This window comes from Oncorhynchus mykiss, chromosome 18, assembly GCF_057628025.1.
Source record: "Oncorhynchus mykiss isolate SJ-2025 chromosome 18, ASM5762802v1, whole genome shotgun sequence".
Taxonomy (NCBI): domain Eukaryota; kingdom Metazoa; phylum Chordata; class Actinopteri; order Salmoniformes; family Salmonidae; genus Oncorhynchus; species Oncorhynchus mykiss.
In genome coordinates this window covers 31,576,697-31,599,890 of record NC_143039.1, presented here as the reverse complement: position 1 = coordinate 31,599,890, position 23,194 = coordinate 31,576,697, and the positions used below count along the sequence as shown (strand labels likewise).

The 23,194-nt window shown below is 43.7% G+C and overlaps 1 protein-coding gene and 1 long non-coding RNA gene across 3 annotated transcripts; one reads left to right on the top strand and one right to left on the bottom strand.

The window, feature by feature from the left end:
- Positions 1–1,408: 1,408 nt before the first annotated feature.
- Positions 1,409–23,170, top strand: LOC110495869 (sterol 26-hydroxylase, mitochondrial). Of its 2 annotated transcripts, XM_021571365.3 has the most exons (9): positions 1,409–1,758; positions 5,810–6,000; positions 14,730–14,929; positions 15,147–15,344; positions 15,680–15,843; positions 18,555–18,721; positions 21,867–21,948; positions 22,117–22,323; positions 22,724–23,170. In XM_021571365.3, exons 1-9 carry the CDS (start codon positions 1,492–1,494, stop codon positions 22,838–22,840), a joined length of 1,593 nt encoding a protein of 530 aa, XP_021427040.2. In that variant the 5' UTR covers positions 1,409–1,491; the 3' UTR covers positions 22,841–23,170. The 2 variants fall into 2 exon arrangements, with proteins under 2 accessions (XP_021427040.2, XP_090064267.1); XM_090208141.1 differs by lacking the exon at positions 5,810–6,000 and having other exon boundaries at positions 1,447–1,758.
- Positions 6,518–12,286, bottom strand: LOC149975471 (uncharacterized). Its single transcript, XR_016488378.1, has 2 exons — positions 12,177–12,286; positions 6,518–8,068 (listed from the first exon to the last, which is right to left on the bottom strand). It is a non-coding gene; the product is annotated as an uncharacterized LOC149975471 (long non-coding RNA).
- Positions 23,171–23,194: the final 24 nt, after the last annotated feature.

Sequence of the window (23,194 nt, the reverse complement as noted above, 5' to 3'; positions counted from 1 at the left end):
CAATTAGTGACAGGTCTATGTGAGTGTCACACCCACACTGCCCTGACCCACCTAGATAAGACAAATACCTAGGGTGAGAATGCTGTTCATTGACTACAGCTTACAGTCCCTGTAAGCTCGTCACCAAGCTTAGGATCCTGAGACTGAACACTTCCCTCTGCAACTGGATCGTGGACTTCCTGACGGGCCGAACCCAGGTGGTGAGGGTAGGCAACATCACCACCACGCTGTCCCTCGACACCGGGGGGAGCCCACAGGGGTTTGTGCTTAGTCCCTTCCTGTACTCCTTGTTCACCCACGACCGTGGCCATGCACGACTCTAACACCAAGTTTGCTGATGACACAACGGGGGTAAGCCTGATCACTGGCGACAATGAGGCGGCCTATAAGGAGGAGGTCAGAGACCTGGCAGTGTGGCGCCGGAACAACAACTGTCACTAAGACCAAGGACCTGATCGTGGACTACGGGACACTGAGGGGGATGAGCACGCTCCCATCCACATCGCAGGTACTGCAGTGGAGCGGGTCAGGAGCTTCAAGTTCATCAGTGTCCAAAGCACTTAAGAACTTAAAATGGTCCGCGCACAGTTGTGAAGAAGGCACATCAGCGCCTCTTGCCCCTCAGAAGGTTGAGAAGGTTTGTCATGTACACTCAAATCCTCAAAGTTCTACAGCTGTAACATTGAGAGCATCTTGACTGGCTGCATCACTGCTTGGTATGCCAACAGCACCGCCCTCGATTGCATGGCGCTACAGAGGGTGGTGCGGACAGCCTAGTACATCACTGGGGCTGAGCTCCCTGCCATCCAGGACCTCTATATCAGGCGGTGTGAAAGGAAGGCCCAGAAAATCATTAAAGACTCTAACCACCCAAGCCATAGAATATTTGCCGTGCTGCCACACGGCAAGCGGTACCAGTGCATAAAGTCTGACACCAACTGGCTCCTGAACAGCTTCTATTCCCATGCCATAAGATTGCTAACAAAATGGCTACATGGACTGAGTTGACCTTTTTGTATTTTATTCTTCGCACTCTCTCTATGCACACTACTGCACACAAGCACTCACTCCATCATTTGCTCACAAACACACATGCACATACATTTATACTGACTCACACCCCCACTCACATCATCATATACCCTGCTGCTACTCTGTTTATCATATATCCTGACGCCTAGTAGCTGTATAGGGCCAATATCCCTACACATTAGTAAATATGGTACTGGAACTGAACCTGCATATATTGTAGTATGCTTGTTTTATCGTGTTCTTTTAATATCTCGTGTTTTGATTCTACCTTATTTTTAGTATTACATAGTTCTTGATAACTGCATTGTTGTCGTTAGAGCTTGCAATAAAGGCATTTCACTATGTTTGTGCATGTGATGTTGAAATGTGAAATTTATGGGCGAGTCCTAATATGCCACAGGGCAAACTGTACTAAAAAGCCACAGGTGGCAGATTGCGCCTTTACGCGCTCCACTCAACATGTGTAGCCTTTCTGCGGTGACCAGGACGCTCCAACTCACAGTTCACCACCGCCAGACACTGTCAGTGGCGCTGGACGGCTTTGTGTCTGGTGGTCGGAGGTTCAAATCCGGAGCCAGCAGACATGTAGGACAAAATTGGCTGACAACGATAGAAACAACTCCGGGGAAGTACAAAACAATAGACGATCTACGTGGACCTAGTTTGGCCACGACGGTGTATTGGCTGTTCGTGAAGGGATATGCAGATAAGAGCCATGCGATGCAGGTAAAATGAATCCCACAGTGCCTCGCTTAATTCCTTCTGTATGGCTAACTGCCTACGTGTAGTGAGTGCACGTTATCGAGCGAATTAAGGAATATCGACGTCATTTTTAACGATGTAGACTAAGAAGCTAAATTCGATTTTCCATCACAATTATAATGAATGTGAATTTTAAGAATATTTCGCAAGAGAAAAGTTAAGTCACTTATTAAACTATCCAGATCATTTCCCATCAATGAATGTCGATGTAACTTGTTTTGATGACAGCTATGATTAAAAAAATGTAAAGGGTTGCGCTGATCGAATCTGGTATCAGGTTAAGTATGACACTGGGTCACCGATTTTATGCTATGTATTTTTTATTAGCTAAGTAATAAGTGGTAAATGCAATTTTCTTATATATGGGCTCTCTTTCTCACCTTGCATGGCAAATAGAGAACTGACTTGTTCCTGACAACGATATTATAATATACTCTTGACAGAAGTAGTTCCTGCTTCTGAGCCGGCCTGTCAGAGTAGAGACTGGGCGTGGTTTAGACTCACCCAGCCTATCGTTGATTGTTGGCACAGAGCTGGTCCCAGCCCCCGGGCGCTCCAGCGGTCAGTCCTTGTAGTTGTGTAGAATATACAGTTATCAGGCACCTGGCTCCTGTTATCTAACAAAATACCGTTTGTTCTCGCAACACTAAGTTCTGAATGTGCCCCTCCAACTCATTGCACAGTTCCTGTCTTCATGTTATTCTGTATTTTTCCATCACGAGAAAAGCCCATGGCCCTAAAACTGTTAACAATGTCTCAAGTCAGCTATGTTGCATAACACATATACCCACACAAGCCAACAGCAAATAATATTCCATCACATATGATATGGTAAGGGCTATAGTGTATAACACAGAACCTCACACAAAGCCTGAGGTGTGGTGTATATACCACAAAACCCAGAGGTACCTTATTGCAATTATAAACTGGTTACCAACGTAATTAGAACACTTATAATGAATTATACACTGCTCAAAAAAATAAAGGGAACACTTAAACAACACAATGTAACTCAAAGTCAATCACACTTCTGTGAAATCAAACTGTCCACTTAGGAAGCAACACTGATTGACAATAGATTTCACATGCTGTTGTGCAAATGGAATAGACAACAGGTGGAAATTATAGGCATTTAGCAAGACACCCCCAATAAAGGAGTGGTTCTGCAGGTGGGGACCACAGACCACTTCTCAGTTCCTATGCTTCCTGGCTGATGTTTTGGTCACTTTTGAATGCTGGCGGTGCTTTCACTCTAGTGGTAGCATGAGACGGAGTCTACAACCCACACAAGTGGCTCAGGTAGTGCAGCTCATCCAGGATGGCACATCAATGCGAGCTGTGGCAAGAAGCTTTGCTGTGTCTGTCAGCGTAGTGTCCAGAGCATGGAGGCGCTACCAGGAGACAGGCCAGTACATCAGGAGACATGGAGGAGGCCGTAGGAGGGCAACAACCCAGCAGCAGGACTGCTACCTCCGCCTTTGTGCAAGGAGGAGCACTGCCAGAGCCCTGCAAAATGACCTCCAGCAGGCCACAAATGTGCATGTGTCTGCTCAAAAGGTCATAAACAGACTCCATGAGGGTGGTATGAGGGCCCGATGTCCACAGGTGGGGGTTGTGCTTACAGCCCAACACCGTGCAGGACATTTGGCATTTGCCAGAGAACACCACGATTGGCAAATTCGCCACTGGCGCCCTGTGCTCTTCACAGATGAAAGCAGGTTCACACTGAGCACGTGACAGACGTGACAGAGTCTGGAGACGCCGTGGAGAACGTTCTGCTCTCTGCAACATCCTCCAGCATGACCGGTTTGGCGGTGGGTCAGTCATGGTGTGGGGTGGCATTTCTTTGGGGGGCCGCACAGCCCCCCATGTGCTCACCAGAGGTAGCCTGACTGCCATTAGGTACCGAGATGAGATCCTCAGACCCCTTGTGAGACCATATGCTGGTGCGATTGGCCCTGGATTCCTCCAAATGCAAGACAATGCTAGACCTCATGTGGCTGGCGTGTGTCAGCAGTTCCTGCAAGAGGAAGGCATTGATGCTATGGACTGGCCCGCCCGTTCCCCAAACCTGAATCCAATTGAGCACATCTGGGATATCATGTCTCGCTCCATCCACCAACGCCACGTTGCACCACAGACTGTCCAGGAGTTGGCGGATGCTTTAGTCCAGGTCTGGGAGGAGATCCCTCAGGAGACCATCCGCCACCTCATCAGGAGCATGCCCAGGCGTTTTTGGGAGGTCATACAGGCAAGTGGAGGAAACACACACTACTGAGCCTCTTGTTTTAAGGACATTACATCAAAGTTGGATCAGCCTGTAGTGTGGTTTTCCACTTTAATTTTGAGTGTGACTCCAAATCCAGACCTCCATGGGTTGATAAATTTGATTTCCATTGATAATTTTTGTGATTTTGTCAGCACATTCAACTATGTAAAGAAAAAAGTATTTAATAAGAATATTTCATTCATTCAGATCTAGGATGTGTTATTTTAGTGTTCCCTTTATTTTTTTGAGCAGTGTATATTTTTGGGTCATTCCCGTGGTACATGGTCTGACGTTATTTTGTGGCAGATGTAAAGACTAAAAACTGTTATAAATGGCCTATTTGCGAGATTTACTTATTTCAATAGGCATAGGCTACTGACTAAAATCTGGGTTTATAATTGCAATTCAATTTTGACATGGTTTGCTGAGTTGCATGCAGGTAGCCTATAGCCCCCTGATAGGCCAACATCTAATTTTAGGGAAAAGTCTACAATGAAAATGTTTAGAATGATACATTTGCAATAGAGCTGTGACCATGATCACAATTGATAACTGCAGCACTCTCAACCGGTGCTCTCTTTTTCAGTCTCACCCCTACCAATTGAATGAATGTATACTATTGTTACACAGAAATATGGTATAAGAATACCCTATACTCATCAAGAAAAAGCACAAACAACAGTACCTGGTTTCCCTTACCTATTGAAATCAAGAAGAAGAAAATAATAATGATGAAATAGACCAGTTTACTGCTGTGCTATGTCACATGTACTGTATCTATATCAATAAAGACTAGGGTAGGCCAATTTTATTTTGTAGATATTCTTAATTGAAATAAAAGATCAAGGTGGTTCTGGAAGTATTCTCAGGGTGATTATTGGGTTGTATAAACATCAGTGCTCCCCCCCCCCCACAATGCTGGCCTTCAAATTAGTTTCTAAAGTCAGGCAAGACTGCCTCTGACAGGCCTGCTGCCTGAGGTTCAGAGAAACAACCCTTATCTAACTGTGTAGCCTACTAGAAACCAGTTCTTTCAAAAGGGCATAATGCTGTCTTGAACTTACATAGTTGAGTCTAATGTAACCGTTACAAATTATCAGTCATTTTGAGAAATAGGGCTCACATGCGAGCTGTCACTTCGCATAAGAAACCTTCTCTATTTGAAAAATATCCTTTTCTATAATTCTCATTTGCACTTATGAATTTACCATGTTAAATATAACTGTACTTATTTATTTGTTAAACGTTAGCCCACAGAATGAAGGGTTTTCAAGCCTTGTACAACTTTTTTTACCCCTTCACAAACCATGGGTCGGACCAAACCGAAAGCATAATTGGCAGCAGGGCGATCCAATCATAACATTTGGAATTGAGTAGTACTGTGAAAGCCAGTATATATGGTGGTTAAATCATTTCACATCCATCAAATTTATCATAGCATATTATTGAGGGGGTCAAATTGGCTCTGATATGTGAGATCATGACCCCCCCCCCCCCAAGTTATGCACCTGGCTTCATGGTTGATTTGACTAATTAGGTTAATAAGTAGTTTATATACACTGAACAAAACATTAGGAGGACCTTCCTAAAATTGAGTCCACCACCTTCTTCCCTCAAAACAGCCTCAATTTGTTCGGGAATAGACTATAAGGATGCTGGCCCATATTGACTCCAATGCTTCCCACAGTCGGGTCAAGTTGGTGTACATTTCCAGAATCAAAGATCTTCTCTTTTCCCCCAACCCAGGTTGAACACAAGAAACTGTACGGGCCCATCTGGCGCTCGCGGTTCGGCCCGTTTGATGTGGTGAACGTGGCGTCTCCAGAGCTTATATCCCAGGTGATCCGTCAGGAGGGCCGCTACCCAGTCCGGACAGAGCTGCCACACTGGAAGGAGTACCGCGATATGAGGGGACAGGCCTATGGACTCCATGTGGAGTGAGTGGCCGATGAACCACATCAAGGACTATTCCTAGATTGGGTGTAGGAAAGGGAATAATACTTACACCCACTGTTCCCTCAAAAAATGTTGGGGCACTGAGGACATTTTAGTTCTTGTGAGCGGAAACTTTCATGTGAGAATTTTGTGCAACTTCCGCCGCACGTTTACAGTAAACCCTGCGGCTGTACCATTACAGTTTTAGACAGTAGCCAATAGGCTATTGTGGCTATTTGAGCGTAATGTAGGTCTACTGTACCAATAAAACCAATGGAACAAATCCCATAACATTTTCACGTGGAAATAGCTTTTGATTTCTGTGATATAGCTTACAGTAGTGTCATGTCTTTACTATCATTAACTGAAGACTGATAGTTTTTATCAAAGATTCTCTGTAATTAGTTACTATGCGATCAACTGAATAATCACGTAATTATTTAACTATGAAATCGGGGCACCAAGGAAAAATATTCGGATTACAAAGTTATAATTTCCTATGAGTCATCCATACATCAATTGTCTTAAATCATTGATTTATTACTAACTAAGTAATTCATAGAAATGAACCGGCATGGCGGCTAGTTAGACAAAGGGGAAATGGGGGGGGTCGACTAAGAAGTCACTACAGAGTTAATTATAACCATTAAAATGCTAATCATTTACACATGAACGCTCACTCATTCGGGAACAATTGCAATCAATATATATATATATATATATATATATTTACGCTCAGTGTGTCGTCTTGATCGCTGGTGAAAAGTCTTTCTTTTGTAGAATTGTCCGTCTCTCTCCCTCTCTCTCTGTCTTGGTTAGAGGGGATAGTTAAAAGTGACATTCGTTTTAGAATGGATGTTTCGGCGGTTGTCGTTCTTCACGTTCAATGATACCAAATTCCTAGCTGCAGACTAGTAATCAATATCAAAGTCTTGTTCTTATTCTGTCGGTATCGATAGTCTTAAGAGTTTAACCACGTGGGATGGTTAAAAGATTCTACAACCTTTAGCCATCTCGTAATTGAGGTAAGCTCGGTCTACAACCTTTGTCCCCCTCCTAATGGAGAAAAACATGGTCTAATGATAATTTCTGAAAGTTGGGTTTTATTCAGAATGGCAGAAGAGGGCTGTCCCAGGATGTCTGACCCTAACTGGGCTCAGGGGCGGTCCTCTGATTTAGTTCAAATCAAAAGGGAATTGTATTTTTCTTCATTAAACAGTCCACAATCATATTACACCATTATACAAACAGTATCATACTCACTCATTCATCTTATACAACAATTAGATGTAAACCCCATATCTGAGGCTATTATATAAACAGTGTTATGGTAATGTGGCCACACCGTCTCTCTTGAGCTTCCCAAGTTGTGACAAACGCACCAGTTTGTAGCTGGATTCTTCACCGATCTTTTACACTTTCTCTGGAACATGAAATGTGTTCGTACCTCAAGTTCTGTGAGGTGGAAGGATTTCCTTTGCCCTCTGTGAAAGTTTACCCTCTCTCTAATACTGTGTGTCTATGAGGTCTTCTCGGGAATTTACGACCTCTGACCACAGCAGTCTGGTTGTATAAGCAGAGAGCGGGGGATGGTGCTCGCTGTACTCAAAGAGGGCAACGTCATGACATACCCCCCTGGTGGTTTGGTTCTTGTTTGTTCTGCAAGTTACAAATCAACATAAAATTATGAATACGTGATGTCCTGTTTGTAGATCATCGTTGCAGTCCCCTCTGGTGGTTGAACTTGGTAGGCTTCTCTGAAAGCAGAGCAGTCCACCACAAGGATGGCAGTTGATGTCCGGTTTTGTGATCGCCGTTGCGGTCCCTTCTAGTGATGTACCTTAGTAGGTTCCCTGGAACCTGCAAAGTACCCCAGGGAGGGCCAGGGGATGTCCTGGTTGGTGATTGCCGTTGCGGTCCCCCCCCCCCCCCCTCTGGTGGTTTACCTTGGTAGGCTCTCTGACGGCGGGGCATGCCGCCACAAGGATGGGCCGTGGGTGTCCGGATTTGGGGTCGCCTTTCCGGACCCGTCGTCTGGTCGTCGTCCAGACTGGAAGATCTGGGCAGTAACTTCGGCAGATGTTAACAACGCACACACACTCATGAAATATATATAATTACATTAATTCCCCAATGAGCGGCGTTGTGGCACTAAGTGATGGTTGTATGGGGACTTTGTTTATGGCTCTATCACTTCCGAAGTGTCAAAGGAACTGAACTGAAAAGGAATGAAAGCATAAACAAAAGATATGCGAAATATAGTTCTCACACAAAAAAAACCCATCTAATTGGACTGTATTCTGTATACGTCCAATGTTCTGGCAAAATGACTATCATGGCATTGTCTCTAATGCCATATCTAGGGTTTTCCTACTTGGTGTGTTGCTTAGGTATGATCCTAAGTTGATAATTATATGATAAGTTTACAACTGTAAGGCAGTAGTTTTGGGCAGTCTACAGGGATGACCTATGGACTTCTGGGAAGAAACTGGTGAGTGCTGTAGAGTCAAAGGCCTAGAAGTAAATGTTCAACTTTATTTACTAAGGCTGGTATTTTGCTTGGACCCTTCTAGCATAAATCCTAATTGGATGTTCCGTTGTGCATGTGAGTTCATGCTTACACAAGCGCACATGTCAAGGGAAGAAAAGCAAGTATCCTGGCAGATTACAACCCGTTCAGAATGAGTCTGACGTAGTCAGGTAATTTTCAGGTCTTGGGTGGTAAGACATCAGGGCTAGACTGGAGAGAACCTTTACGAGGCCTGCGCCCGATGGTTGATTTTGGAAAGCGTTGTTGTCTGCTTTTCCACTAATGGCATAATTAGGGTTGGTATCGCTGCTGAGGTCAGAGATCAATCCATTTGCGAGTGGAGGTCTTCTAATTAGCGGGCGAGTGGGGACTACCCCCTCTGATAGCGAGTGGGGACTACCCCCTCTGATAGCGAGTGGGGACTACCCCCTCTGATAGCTTGCACATATTAGAACATTTTGAAAGGAAAAAAATGTTTTTCCTAATTTTCCAAAGTTTGTTTTTGGAATATATTGGGAGCTGCAAAGACGATTTGAATCTATTTATAGACGTTAATGAACCATCAGTACTGGACAGTACTGTGGAAGTTGGATGTGAATGAATTTGCAAAAGTAAATTGAATTAATCAATGATAATGAATAATCAAACCTGTATAGGCTATCTGGGAATTACACTTTAAATTCACCTGGGAAGTTGGTTCATCTAGGTTACTATTGCTCAGTTTAAGGTGTCTCATTTAATTGGAAGAACCTAGAAAGGTATGTCCGACAATTTAAATAAATAAATTGAATGAGACGATAATACCCAAGCAATTGAGATTGCTGGATTATTTTAACGTGATCCACGTTTAGATTTCTAACCCTTTTATTTTTTAAAGAGATGTACTTGTGATTCTTCACCACCAGTGATGCTGAATGCTGAAATCAAACGGAAGTACAAAGGGCGGGGCTTCCGTCGAGCAAGGCGGAGGAATTTAAACGGAACACAGGAAGTGAAAAATGTTCCCTCAGCTTAGCCTCTCGTGCCAGCTACAGTGCCTTGCGAAAGTATTCGGCCCCCTTGAACTTTGCGACCTTTTGCCACATTTCAGGCTTCAAGCATAAAGATATAAAACTATTTTTTTGTGAAGAATCAACAACAAGTGGGACACAATCATGAAGTGGAACGACATTTATTGGATATTTCAAACTTTTTTAACAAATCAAAAACTGAAAAATTGGGCGTGCAAAATTATTCAGCCCCCTTAAGTTAATACTTTGTAGCGCCACCTTTTGCTGCGATTACAGCTGTAAGTCGCTTGGGGTATGTCTCTATCAGTTTTGCACATCGAGAGACTGAAATGTTTTCCCATTCCTCCTTGCAAAACAGCTCGAGCTCAGTGAGGTTGGATGGAGAGCATTTGTGAACAGCAGTTTTCAGTTCTTTCCACAGATTCTCGATTGGATTCAGGTCAGGACTTTGACTTGGCCATTCTAACACCTGGATATTTTTATTATTGAACCATTCCATTGTAGATTTTGCTTTATGTTTTGGATCATTGTCTTGTTGGAAGACAAATCTCCGTCCCAGTCTCAGGTCTTTTGTAGACTCCATCAGGTTTTCTTCCAGAATGGTCCTGTATTTGGCTCCATCCATCTTCCCATCAATTTTAACCATCTTCCCTGTCCCTGCTGAAGAAAAGCAGGCCCAAACCATGATGCTGCCACCACCATGTTTGACAGTGGGGATGGTGTGTTCAGGGTGATGAGCTGTGTTGCTTTTACGCCAAACATAACGTCTTGCATTGTTGCCAAAAAGTTCAATTTTGGTTTCATCTGACCAGAGCACCTTCTTCCACATGTTTGGTGTGTCTCCCAGGTGGCTTGTGGCAAACTTTAAACAACACTTTTTATGGATATCTTTAAGAAATGGCTTTCTTCCATAAAGGCCAGATTTGTGCAATATACGACTGATTGTTGTCCTATGGACAGAGTCTCCCACCTCAGCTGTAGATCTCTGCAGTTCATCCAGAGTGATCATGGGCCTCTTGGCTGCATCTCTGATCAGTCTTCTCCTTGTATGAGCTGAAAGTTTAGAGGGACGGCCAGGTCTTGGTAGATTTGCAGTGGTCTGATACTCCTTCCATTTCAATATTATCGCTTGCACAGTGCTCCTTGGGATGTTTAAAGCTTGGGAAATCTTTTTGTATCCAAATCCGGCTTTAAACTTCTTCACAACAGTATCTCGGACCTGCCTGGTGTGTTCCTTGTTCTTCATGATGCTCTCTGCGCTTTTAACGGACCTCTGAGACTATCACAGTGCAGGTGCATTTATACGGAGACTTGATTACACACAGGTGGATTGTATTTATCATCATTAGTCATTTAGGTCAACATTGGATCATTCAGAGATCCTCACTGAACTTCTGGAGAGAGTTTGCTGCACTGAAAGTAAAGGGGCTGAATAATTTTGCACGCCCAATTTTTCAGTTTTTGATTTGTTAAAAAAGTTTGAAATATCCAATAAATGTCGTTCCACTTCATGATTGTGTCCCACTTGTTGTTGATTCTTCACAAAAAAATACAGTTTTATATCTTTATGTTTGAAGCCTGAAATGTGGCAAAAGGTCGCAAAGTTCAAGGGGGCCGAATACTTTCGCAAGGCACTGTATATCACGTTCTAAGGACAAAATAGGGTCCCTTTCACCATGGAAAGGGTGGGTTTACTAGTGATGTCTCACATTAAGCCTTTCGGCATACTTTGCTAGCGTTATGTTGACCGGAGCGACACGGTACATAATATGATATGCCTGTAGTCTGTCCACACTGGTGTAGGCAACTAAATACTTGGGCTCGGTCACCGAACGAATATCTTCTAATTTCTAACCTTTCTGACTCTAGTACCGTTTGGCCTAACGGACTAAATCTGGAATTTATCACTCATTGCTCTGATGCTAAAAACCACTACTGGAGACGCTCTGGAGCCTCTTCAAATGGGAACACACACACACAACCAATTTGAATGTATACAAAGCAGTCTGTTTGCACAATTGATATATAGAATTCCACAGCGAAGTCTAATTCTATCAAAGTCTAATTATATTATTTTCCTCACAACGGGGCGTCATAAATGTATATTATCAAAATGACCCAAACGTGCATCCTAGTTTTAAAGTCCTCACAGGGGGCACCAGACTTCATTAACTTAAGACTGATAGTTTTTTATAAAAGATTCTCTGTAATTAGTTACTATGCGATCAACTGATTAATCACGTAACTATAATTAACTATGAAATTGGGGCACCAAGGAAAAATATTCAGATTACAAAGTTATAATTTCCTAAAATAACTTTTCAGATATTTTATCTGATCAATTAGTCTTCAAATTAATGAATTGTTTATTTTAACTCACGTTAGTCTCATTCCAAACGTTGGTTATCTGCACAAACCCAGTCTTCACTATAATTGTCTTAAATCATTGATTTATTACTAACTAAGTAATTCACAGAAATGAACCGGCATGGCGGCTTGTTAGACAAAGGGGAAATGGGGGGGTCGACTAAGAAGTCACTACAGAGTTAATTATAACCATTAAAATGCTAATCACTTACACATGAACGCTCACTCATTCGGTAACAATTGCAATCAATATATATATATTTACGCTCACTGTGTCGTCTTGATCGCTGGTGAAAAGTCTTTCTTTTGTAGAATTGTCCGTCTCTCTCCCTCTCTCTTGGTTAGAGGGGATAGTTCAAAGTGCCATTCGTTTTAGAATGGATGATCATTTCTCAAAGTTGGGTTTTATTCAGAATGGCAGAAGAGGGCTGTCCCAGGATGTCTGACCCTAACTGGGCTCAGGGGCGGTCCTCTGATTTAGTTCAAATCAAAAGGGAATTGTATTTGTCTTCATTAAACAGTCCACAATCATATTACACCATTATACAAACAGTATCATCCTCACTCATTCATCTTATACAACAATTAGATGTAAACCCCATATCTGAGGCTATTATATAAACAGCGTTATGGTAATGTGGCCACACCGTCTCTCTTGAGCTTCCCAAGTTGTGACAAACGCACCAGTTTGTAGCTGGATTCTTCACCGATCTTTTACACTTTCTCTGGAACATGAAATTTGTTCGTACCTCAAGTTCTGTGAGGTGGAAGGATTTCCTTTGTCCTCTGTGAAAGTTTACCATCTCTCTAATACTGTGTGTCCATGAGGTCTTCTCAGGAATTTACGACCTCTGACCACAGCAGTCTCGTTGTATAAGCAGAGAGTGGGGGATGGTGCTCGCTGTACTCAAAGAGGGCAACGTCATGACAGTAGCTTATATGTGGTGTTCAATGCAGGCCTATATTGCATTAGATTTTTAATAGCGTTTTTACATTATGAAACGCTTGTATTAATAATGTTTTACTTGGTCTGTAACACCATGGGCCAAATAGTTGACTGTAAATGGTATTGTATGATGCAAGAAACCACTTTACAAAATAAAATGTATTATTGCTGCCATACAGAGAATTAGACAAGGTAGGACATTCAAGCATGTCTCAAAATACAACACTGCCCCTTTAATTAAGATGTAAGCTTTTTACCTGATTAGCTTTTCAAAGAGAGTACTCACCCCCCTTGGCATTTGTCCTATCTTGTTGCCTTACAACCTGGAATTAAAATATATATTTTTTGGGGGGGGGTTGTATCATTTGATTTACACAACCACCACTTTGAAGATGCAAAATATATTTTGTGAAACAAACAAGAAATAAGACAAAAGAAACAGAACTTGAGCATGCATAACTATTCTTCATAACCTCTCTTGGCAGGTTTGTTGTGGTGCCATATTATTTCCATTGTTTAAATAATGGATTTAAATGGTTCTCCGTGGGATGTTCAAAGTTTCTGATATTTTTTTAGAACCCAACCCTGATCTGTACTTCTCCACAACTTTGTCCCTGACCTGTTTGGAGAGCTCCTTGGTCTTCATGGTGTCGCTTGCTTGGTGGTGCCCCTTGCTTCGTGGTGTTGCTGGGGCCTTTCAGAACACGTGTGTGTGTGTATACATACTGAGATCATGTGACACTTAGATTGTACACAGGTGGACTTTATTTAATTAATTATGTGTCTTCTGAAGGTAATTGGTGCACCAAAGAAAATAGGAAAAACGCCAAGGGGGTGAATACTTTTGCAAGGCACTGTATATTTGAGCAATAAGGCACCTCGGGGTTGTGGTATATGGCCAATATACCACAGCTAAGGGATGATCTTATGCACGACACAACATGGAGTGGCTAGATACAGCCTGTCAGAAAAATCCGCATTCAGGGCTCGAACCACCCAGTTCATAATTTTGATACGATCACAGAAGAAAAAAAACGTTAATCTATATAGTGCAAACTAATGCGGCGAACTCAAGAAAGTTAGGTCTCTGCATGGCATTTCTTCAGCTCGCCAGTCCTGGAGGAGGTGCGTAGCATAGAGGGAACATTGCTTACACCCTATGCTTCAAAGATACACTATGACTGTTATTGGTGATAAATCATTGCCTTGGGTAAAAGCAATGTTTGTCTGGTTTGAGGAAACCATGGTCCTACAGGTAAACTTGTTTCAGTAGTTCCTCCAACTCAACATTATCCATCTAACCTACAGGTAACTGCCAAAATAAAGGAAACGCCAACATAGCGTCTTACATGGGGCATTGGGCCGCCGCTGGTCGCCAGAAAAGCTTGAATGCGCCTTCGCATAGATTCTACAAGTGTCTGGGAACTCTATTGGAAGGATCTGACACCATTATTCCATGAGAATGTAATCGTTTTGTTGATGGTGGTGGAAAGAGCTGTCTCAGACACCGCTCTATAATCTTCCATAAGTGTTCAATTGGGTTGAGATCTAGTGACTGACATACACACTTTAAACCCCCTTCGCTCCATTGAGAATTTCAATTTCAAAAGTCACTGAGATCTCTTCTTCTAGCCACGGTAGCCAAAATAATAGGCAACTGGGCATTTTTAGACATGACCCGAAGCTTGGTGGGATGTTCCCCTGCTTAATTAACTCAGGAACCACACCTGTGTGAAAGCAGCTGCTTTCAATATACTTTGTATCCCTCGTTACTGAAGTTTTCTCTTTATTTTGGCCGTGACCTGTAGATATACCTCCACCCCTTTATTCTGAATATCTACTGTAGATTCACTGTCTGTCTTCTCTCCTCTCCTACAGTAAAGGCCTACAGTGGTACCGTATCCGTAGTGTCCTGAATCCAAAGATGCTGAAGCTAGCGGAGGTGTCTGCGTACGCGCCTGTCATCCACCAGGTGGTAGGAGACCTGCTACAGCGTATTGAGAGGCTCCGCCTCCGCAGTCAGGACCACACCACCGTACCAGACCTCACCGCAGAGCTCTACAAGTTTGGCTTTGAAGGTGTGATACCATTGGTTCATTCACAATTTTTGTATGCCCCTTCAGAAACACACACACACCCAGTGGGGTTGGAAGCCAGGGTCTGCCACAGTGCCCATAGAGCAGCTTAGGTGCCTTGCTCAGGGGCACATCGGCAGGAGATGGCATCTCGGATACCTAGAATCCCACCAGCTCTGTGTAGTCCTCATTGTTCACTGTGTTCTGTCCATCCCTGCAGGGATCTCTTCCATCCTGTTTGAGACGCGGCTGGGTTGTCTGCAAGAGGAGATCCCTAAGGACACGCTGAAGTTCATCGCTGCAGCCAACGACATGCTAACCCTGTCTGAGACCGTCCTCTTCCTCCCGCTCTGGACACGCAACGTCCTGCCCTTCTGGAAGCGATTTGTACAAGCCTGGGACGACATGGTGAATGTAGGTATGTTTGCAAATAATGTCAGGGGCTCCTTCTATTGAGCGACAAGCGGACTTAAATGTGTAGGTGGAAAGTAGATATGGTAGGTTCGACCTCCACAATGCAAGCATATGGTTGTTTCTATTGCCCTGTCAATTGCACGTCAGCCGCTAAGCACCGTTGAGAAGTGTCGGAAATCGCAGACCTATGTGGGAACTTTGTTAATGTGGGAGGCAACCCGTCTGCCTAGGGAGACTAACTGTTGAGCTATGTTCACTATTGAGACTCATTTTGTGTGTGTTTGTGTGCATCCCCTGCATGAACGTGTGTGTTGAATGTATTTCTACATAAACCCTCAGCTCAGGGTCTGATTGACCATAAGTTGGCGCAGATGGATGCTCAGGTGCTTGCTGGGAAGAAGTTGGACGGGATGTACCTCACCTACCTGCTGTCCTGTGATAAACTGACCCTGGGAGAGGTGTACATCAGCATCACAGAGCTGTTGCTGGGCGGAGTGGACACGGTGAGAGGAGAGGGTCATGGGAGGTCATACAGAGAGGAGGGTGGTGCCATGCACAACAGCAGGGTCACGTTCAGTAGGGTACACCGTAAACAAAACTTTTGAAACAGAAAATGAACATGTGAATTTCTCATTGGCAAAATGCTATTATTTACTCTATATTTCAGTGTTTTCTTCTGTTTTGTGACTACTGGACACGTCCTAGGGAATGAGGTGTATTTTGGCTTTAAGATTACATGATCCCAGGTGGCGCAGTGGTTAAGGGCGCTGTACTGCAGCGCCAGCTGTGCCATCAGAGTCCCTGGGTTCGCGCCCAGGCTCTGTCGTAACCGGCCGCGACCGGGAGGTCCGTGGGGCGACGCAGAATTGGCCTAGCGTTGCCCAGGTTAGGGGAGGGCTTGGTCGGTAGGGGTGTCCTTGTCTCATCGCGCACCAGCGACTCCTGTGGCGGGCTGGGCGCAGTGTGCCCAGCCCGCCACAGGAAAAAAAAAGATTACATGATTCTGCCCAGGCCATAAATTCCTTTAGTTTGTTGATATTTTGATATATTGATATTTTGATATATTGTTGTTGATATTTGCAGTGTAATTATTATTATTTTTTAGTGGGTACAATATGTAGTCGTACACAACCGCATGTAACCACAGACATACACACAGTAACCATACAAACACAGCAGGACCTGCCTGACTGCATTCCCTGGTGCAGTCTGGGCTTGTCTTTGTCAAGAGCCACTTGCTGCTATCTGGGATCTGTTGCGGAGTAAAACGCCAAGCCTCGAGCTCTATTTATTCCACCCTTTATGTAACGTCATCAAGATAAAAATGTGTTTTGCTCACTGGAAATCAGTGTTTTCACTTTTATTCAATGACTAGATGTCACTTGAAAGGATCTAATGTTCCAAAGTCATTTCCTCAGCTGCTTTAATGATGAATTGATATCAATAAATGTTGATGATCACTTGATAACTTGTCTCTGATACAGCCTCCACCACTCCCTCAACTTAATTTTTGTAAAAAAAATTTAACATCAGCATTTTAATTGTCCAAGTCAAATTTCCCCGCAGGGGCAATAAAGTATACTGAACAAAAATCTAAACGCAACAATTTCAAAGATTTTACTAAGTTACAGTTCATTTAAGGAAATTAGTCAATTGAAATGTATTAATTAGGCCCTAACCTATCGATTTCACATGACTGGGAACACAGATATGCATCTGTTGGTCACAGATACCTTAAAAGAAAAAGTAGGGCCTGCCGAGTGGCACAGCGGTCTAAGGCACTGCAGGGCTTGAGGCGTCACTACAGATCCAGGTTCGATCCCGGACTGTGTCGCAGCTGGCCGCGACTGGGAGACCCATGAGGGGACGCATAATTGTCCCAGCGTCATCCGGGTTAGGGGAGGGCGCATGTACCTTGACACGGTCGCCAGTTGTACGGTGTTTCCTCCGACACATTGGTGCAGCTGGTTTCCGGGTTAAGCGAGCAGTGTGTCAAGAAGCAGTGCGGCTTGGCAGGGTCGTGTTTCGGAGGACGCGTGGCTCTTGACCTTCACCTCACCCGAGTCCGTATGGGAGTTGCAGCGATGGGACAAGACTGCAACTACTAATTGGGGTAAAAATAATAATAAAATGAGAGAAAAGCTGGGGCATGTATCAGAAAACCAGTCAGTATCTGGTGTGACCACCATTTGCCTCATGCAGCGCGACATCTCTTTCACATCGAGTCGATCAGGCTGTTGGTTGTGGTATCTTACTCCTCTTCAATGGCTGCAAATTTGCTGGATATGGGCGGAACTGGAACACGCTGTCGTACACGTCGAACAAGATTATTCCAAACATGCTCAATGGGTAACATGTCTGGTGAGTATGCAGGCCATGGAAGAACTGGGACATTGTCAGCTCCCGGGAATTGTGTACAGATCCTTGCGATATGGGGACGTGCATTATCATGCTGAAACATGAGGTGATGGCAGCGGATGAATGGCACGACAATGGACCTCAGGATCTCGTCACGGTATCTCTGGGATTTCAAATTGCCATTGCTAAAATGCAATTGTGTTCATTGTCCGTAGCTTATGCCTGCCTATACCATAACCCCACCGCCACCATGGGGCATTCTGTTTACAATGTCGACATCATCAAACCGCTCGCCCACACGATGCCATACACGTGGTCTGCGGTTTGGAGGCCGGTTGGACATACTGCCAAATTCTCTAAAACAACATTGGAGGTGGCTTATGGTAGAGTAGTGAACATTCAATTCTCTGGCTACAGCTCTGGTGGACATTCCTGCAATCAGCATACCAATTGCACGCTCCTTCAAAAATTGAGACATCTGTGGCAGTGTGACAAAACTGCACATTTTAGAAAAGAACCCAGAGTCTCTGGTGGCACAGCTAGCACTGCGATGCAGTTCCTTAGACCACTGCGCCACCCGGGAGGCCTTTAATCGGCTTCTTGATGTGCCACCCGTGTCAGGTGTATGGATTATCTCGGCAAAGGAGAAATGCTCACTAACAATTGTGCACAACATTTGAGAGAAATAAGCTTTTTGTGAGTGGACAATTTCTGGGATCTTTTATTTCAGGTCATGAAACATGGGACCAACACTTTACATGTTGCGTTTTTTTATATTTTTGTTCCGTATATATCATATCACTTCACCCTAAGTAAACCCCTCTTTCTTTCTATCGTCCTTCTCCTTTCGCCTCAGACGTCCAACACCTTGTCGTGGGCATTGTACCAGTTGGCTCGCGACGCCGCGTCTCAGGACAGGCTGTACCTTGAGATCATGTCTGTGTGTCCGGGAAGACAGCAGCCCAGATCAGAGGACCTGAGCAGGATGCCCTACCTGAAGGCTGTCATCAAGGAGACTCTGAGGTGAACACACACACGCACGTAGGCACGGGTGCATGTACACGCACACACATCCAGGTTCTGAGGTGAACACACACACGCACGTAGGCACGGGTGCATGTACACGCACACACATCCAGGTTCTGAGGTGAACACACACACACACGCGAGCGCACCAAGAACAGCGACCTGCAACTGGCCTCTTGTTTTGAGCATGCCTGGTCAAAGAGAGATTGTGTGCATGCGTGTGCTTGCATTTCCCTTTCCCTAATTATACCGATGATGATAATGACTGATAAGTGAGTGCAGAGGGTCAAGGTATGGGACATGCTTTTTGGACAGTGTATATAAGGGGGGGGGGCGGCAGTGTCCTTATATAACCTGAACGGTGTGTTCAAATGTTGTAAAGAACAGGTGTAAACTAACAGTGAAATGCTTACGGGTCCTTCCCAACAATGCAGAATACAATATATATATTTTTAATAATAATAATAAATAAAAGACATTAACACAAGGAATAAATACACAATAAGTCATGTTTACTTGGCTATATACACGAGGTATCAATACTAAGTCGATGTGCAGGGGTATGAGGTAATTGAGGTAGATATGCATATATCGGTAGGGGTAAAGTGACTAGGCAACAGGATAGGATAGACAGAAGCAGCAGCGTATGTGATGAGTGTGGATGTGTGTGTGTGTGGCAAATGTGTGCCTGTGTTACCTGTGGTTGAGTGTGTCAAGAGAATTTAGTTCTCGTGTTCATTAACCAATATAGTTCACAAGCCGTCTCACATTGTCTGCCACCTGTTAAACAATAATACAAGCCCAAGGGCTCTCCCCTCCCTGGGTGAGGACAGAATGTCCTGTAAGGAACACAGTATTCCAGCCGGTCTGACGATAACTCCATTAGTTTCTAACAAGGAACAGAAAGTCTTTGTTCTAATTCAGAACTAAAACCACACACATTATATTCAGTGTTATGATTATAATAAGATGCATACATTCATTACAGTGACAGTAGTGTTCTGTTTAGTTATAGTTCTACGTTAAATGTATACATCCTTTAGTCATTATTCATAAAAATCCCATAACAAGTGTGTGTATGTGTAAGTATGCGTCAAAAAGAGTGTAAAAAGGGTCAATGCAGATAGTTCAGGTACCTACAGTTGAAGTCGGAAGTTTACATACAAATATGTTGGATTCATTAAAACTCCACACATTTCTTGTTAACAAACTATCGTTTTGGCAAGTCAGTTTGGACATCTACTTTGTGAATGACACAAGTCATTTTTCCAACAATTGTTTACAGACAGATTATTTCACTTATCATTCACTGTATCACAATTCCAGTGGGTCAGAAGTTTACATACACTAAGTTGACTGTGCCTTTAAACAGCTTGGAGAATTCCAGAAAATGATGTCATGGCTTTAGAAGCTTCTGATAGGCTAATTGACATCATTTGAGTCAATTGGAGGTGTACCTGTGGATGTATTTCAGGGCCTACCTTCAAACTCGGTGCCTTTTTGCTTGACATCATGGAAAATCTAGTCTGGAAATTGCTCCCAAGGATGAACCAAAACACCTGAAGGTACCACATTCATCTGTACAAACATAGTACGCAAGTATAAACAGCATGGGACCACGCAGACGTCATACCGCTCAGGAAGGAGACACGTTCTGTCTCCTAGAGATGAACGTACTTTGGTGCGAAAAGTGCAAATAAATCCCAGAACAACAGCAAAGGACCTTGTGAAGATGCTGGAAGAAACAGGTACAAAAGTATCTTTATCCACAGTAAAATTAGTCCTATATCGACATAACCTGAAAGGCCACTCAGCAAGGAAGAAGCCACTGCTCCAAAACCTCCATAAAAAAGCCAGACTACGGTTTGCAACTGCACATGGGGACAAAGATCATACTTTTTGGAGAAATGTCTTCTGGTCTGATGAAACAAAAATAGAACTGTTTGGCCATATTGACCATCGTTATGTTTGGAGGAAAAAGGGGGAGGCTTGCAAGCCGAAGAACACCATCCCACCCGTGAAGCTCGGGGTTGGCATCATGTTGTGGGGGTGCTTCACAAAATAGATGGCATCATGAGGGAGGAAAATTATGTGGATATATTGAAGCAACATCTCAAGACATCAGTCAGGAAGTTAAAGCTTGGTCGCAAATGGGTCTTCCAAATGGACAATGACCCCAAGCATACTTCCAAAGTTGTGGCAAAATGGCTTAAGGACAACAAAGTCAAGGTATTGGAGTGACCATCACAAAGCCCTGACCACAATCCTATAGAAAATTTGTGGGCAGAACTGAAAAAGCGTGTGCGAGCAAGGAGGCCTACAAACCTGACTCAGTTACACCAGCTCTGTCAGGAGGAATGGGCCAAAATTCACCCAACTTATTGTGGGAAGCTTGTGGAAGGCTACCTGAAACATTTGACCCAAGTTAAACAATTTAAAGGCAATGCTACCAAATACTAATTGAGTGTATGTAAACTTCTGACCCACTGGGAATGTGATGAAAGAAATAAAAGCTGTAATAAATAACTATTATTCTGACATTTCACATTCTTAAAATAAAGTGGTGATCCTAACTGACCTAAGACACAGAATTTTTACTCTGATTAAATGTCAGGAATTGTGAAAAACTGAGTTTAAATGTATTTGGCTAAGGTGTATGTAAACTTTCGACTTCAACTGTATATGGTTAACTATTAATTAGAAGCTGTTCAGGAGCCTTTTGCTCCCAGACTTAGTGCTCCGGTACCGTTTGCTGTGCGGTAGCAGAGAGAACAGTTGATGATTTGGGTGGCTGGAGTCTTTGACAATTCATAGGGCCTTCCTCTGACACCAGCTAGTATGGAAATCCTGAATGACAGGCTTATAGAAAGAAATTGGCCCCCTCCACCTCTTCCTATATGGTCATAGCCATTTCTCCCGTGTGTCCTTGATTTTCTAATGATTCAAATGCTCAATAACAGCATCTAGGTCAGAATCACAACCTGCCATTGCCAACTCTCTCTGGTGTTCAGGTGTATTAAAACTTTACTAAATACCAATGCTAAGTACCTTAGTACCTTACTGAACATTCCTCGCCACACAAAGGATTATTTAAGGCAGTCCTACAGAGGCTCCCATGTTGCTGAAGCTGTTCTCTCTGCAGGATGTACCCTGTAGTTCCAGGGAATGGCCGTCTAACCGTAGACAATGACGTTGTTGTGGACAACTACTGGTTCCCAAAGAAGGTAGGGGCAGGCGATGACGAGAGAAAGATAAACACCCCTCTCTTTCACCTTTGTCAATACTTAAGATTTTTTTTTTTTATCCCCCGAAGGATGTGATGTAATTTCCATGAAATTCTGTCACTCTCTTTACTTCCTATACATCTACTTCTTCCTATTCCCCTCTCCCAGACCCAGTTCCATCTGTGTCACTATGCTGCCAGTCATGACGAGCGGGAGTTTGTGGATGCAGAGTGTTTCAGGCCTGAGCGTTGGCTGCGAGGGGACCCAGAGTCGTACCAACACCACCCCTACAGCTCTATACCCTTCGGGGTGGGCGTGAGAGCCTGTGTGGGCAAGAGAGTGGCAGAGCTAGAGATGTACTTTGCCCTCTCCAGGGTGAATAAGAGAAGTATTTCATTGAGATTTTCAAGGAAGTATTGAGTAATAAAAAGCCATCAGTGCCAAAATGATGTTACCAGACGGTTGAAGGTGATTGTTGTTGGATGATTTTGTCCATCATCTGTGGTGATTGGCTAATGTTAAGTCCCCAGAAGCAATCGGAGAGAGTGTGGGAACTTAAGTGTGCAACACTTACTACAGGGGTGACGAACCCCATTTTTATGAGCTGCGCAATATTCTGCTTTTACTACCCCAGTTGACAAAATTTGGCATGGGATATTATAAAATACTTAATTTTATGGTTGTAAACTGATTATCTGGCTAGAGAGACATCAGACAACCAGGTGGCCCATTAACACTAAACCCTTGACCTTGAACTCTTGTCGCCCCGCTACAGCTGATGCAGCATTATGAGATCCAGCCAGAGGACGGGGCCCCGACCACAGAGCCCAAGACTAGAACACTGCTCATCCCGTCCAAACCCATCAACCTGCGCTTCCTACCCCGAGCCTGAGGAGGGTGCCAGGGAGTTATAGAAAGGGATTGACAGGAGGGCCTGGTGTTGTGCTGTGATGTGGTAACCTCCAGTCCCCTAGATCCCCTTAAACATAGCCGCAGGAAGTAGTTTGGGTGGGGGGCGATGCTGAAAAATAAAGTTTGCTCATGATGGCTATATCGGATACAATACAATACTTTAATAAATGCACATTGGTGTTGAGGAGAAATTTATCACTGTGTGTGTGTGTGAAGGGCATTATAATTAGATGCTAATACACTTTGAATATTTGTCTAGGGTATTGGCCATCAACCTTTTACTGCATTAAAAGTCTCTATGAAATGTGAACTTATTGTTTTCCTATGTCCTATA

Excerpts from the sequence above, each read along its gene's own strand:
- LOC110495869 (XM_021571365.3), top strand. The coding sequence starts at position 1,492 with ATGTGTAGCCTTTCTGCGGTGACCAGGACGCTCCAACTCACAGTTCAC. Across the intron at positions 18,722-21,866 it reads GTCATCAAGGAGACTCTGAG|GATGTACCCTGTAGTTCCAG; the intron begins GTGAACACACAC and ends TTCTCTCTGCAG. Across the intron at positions 22,324-22,723 it reads TGTACTTTGCCCTCTCCAGG|CTGATGCAGCATTATGAGAT; the intron begins GTGAATAAGAGA and ends GCCCCGCTACAG.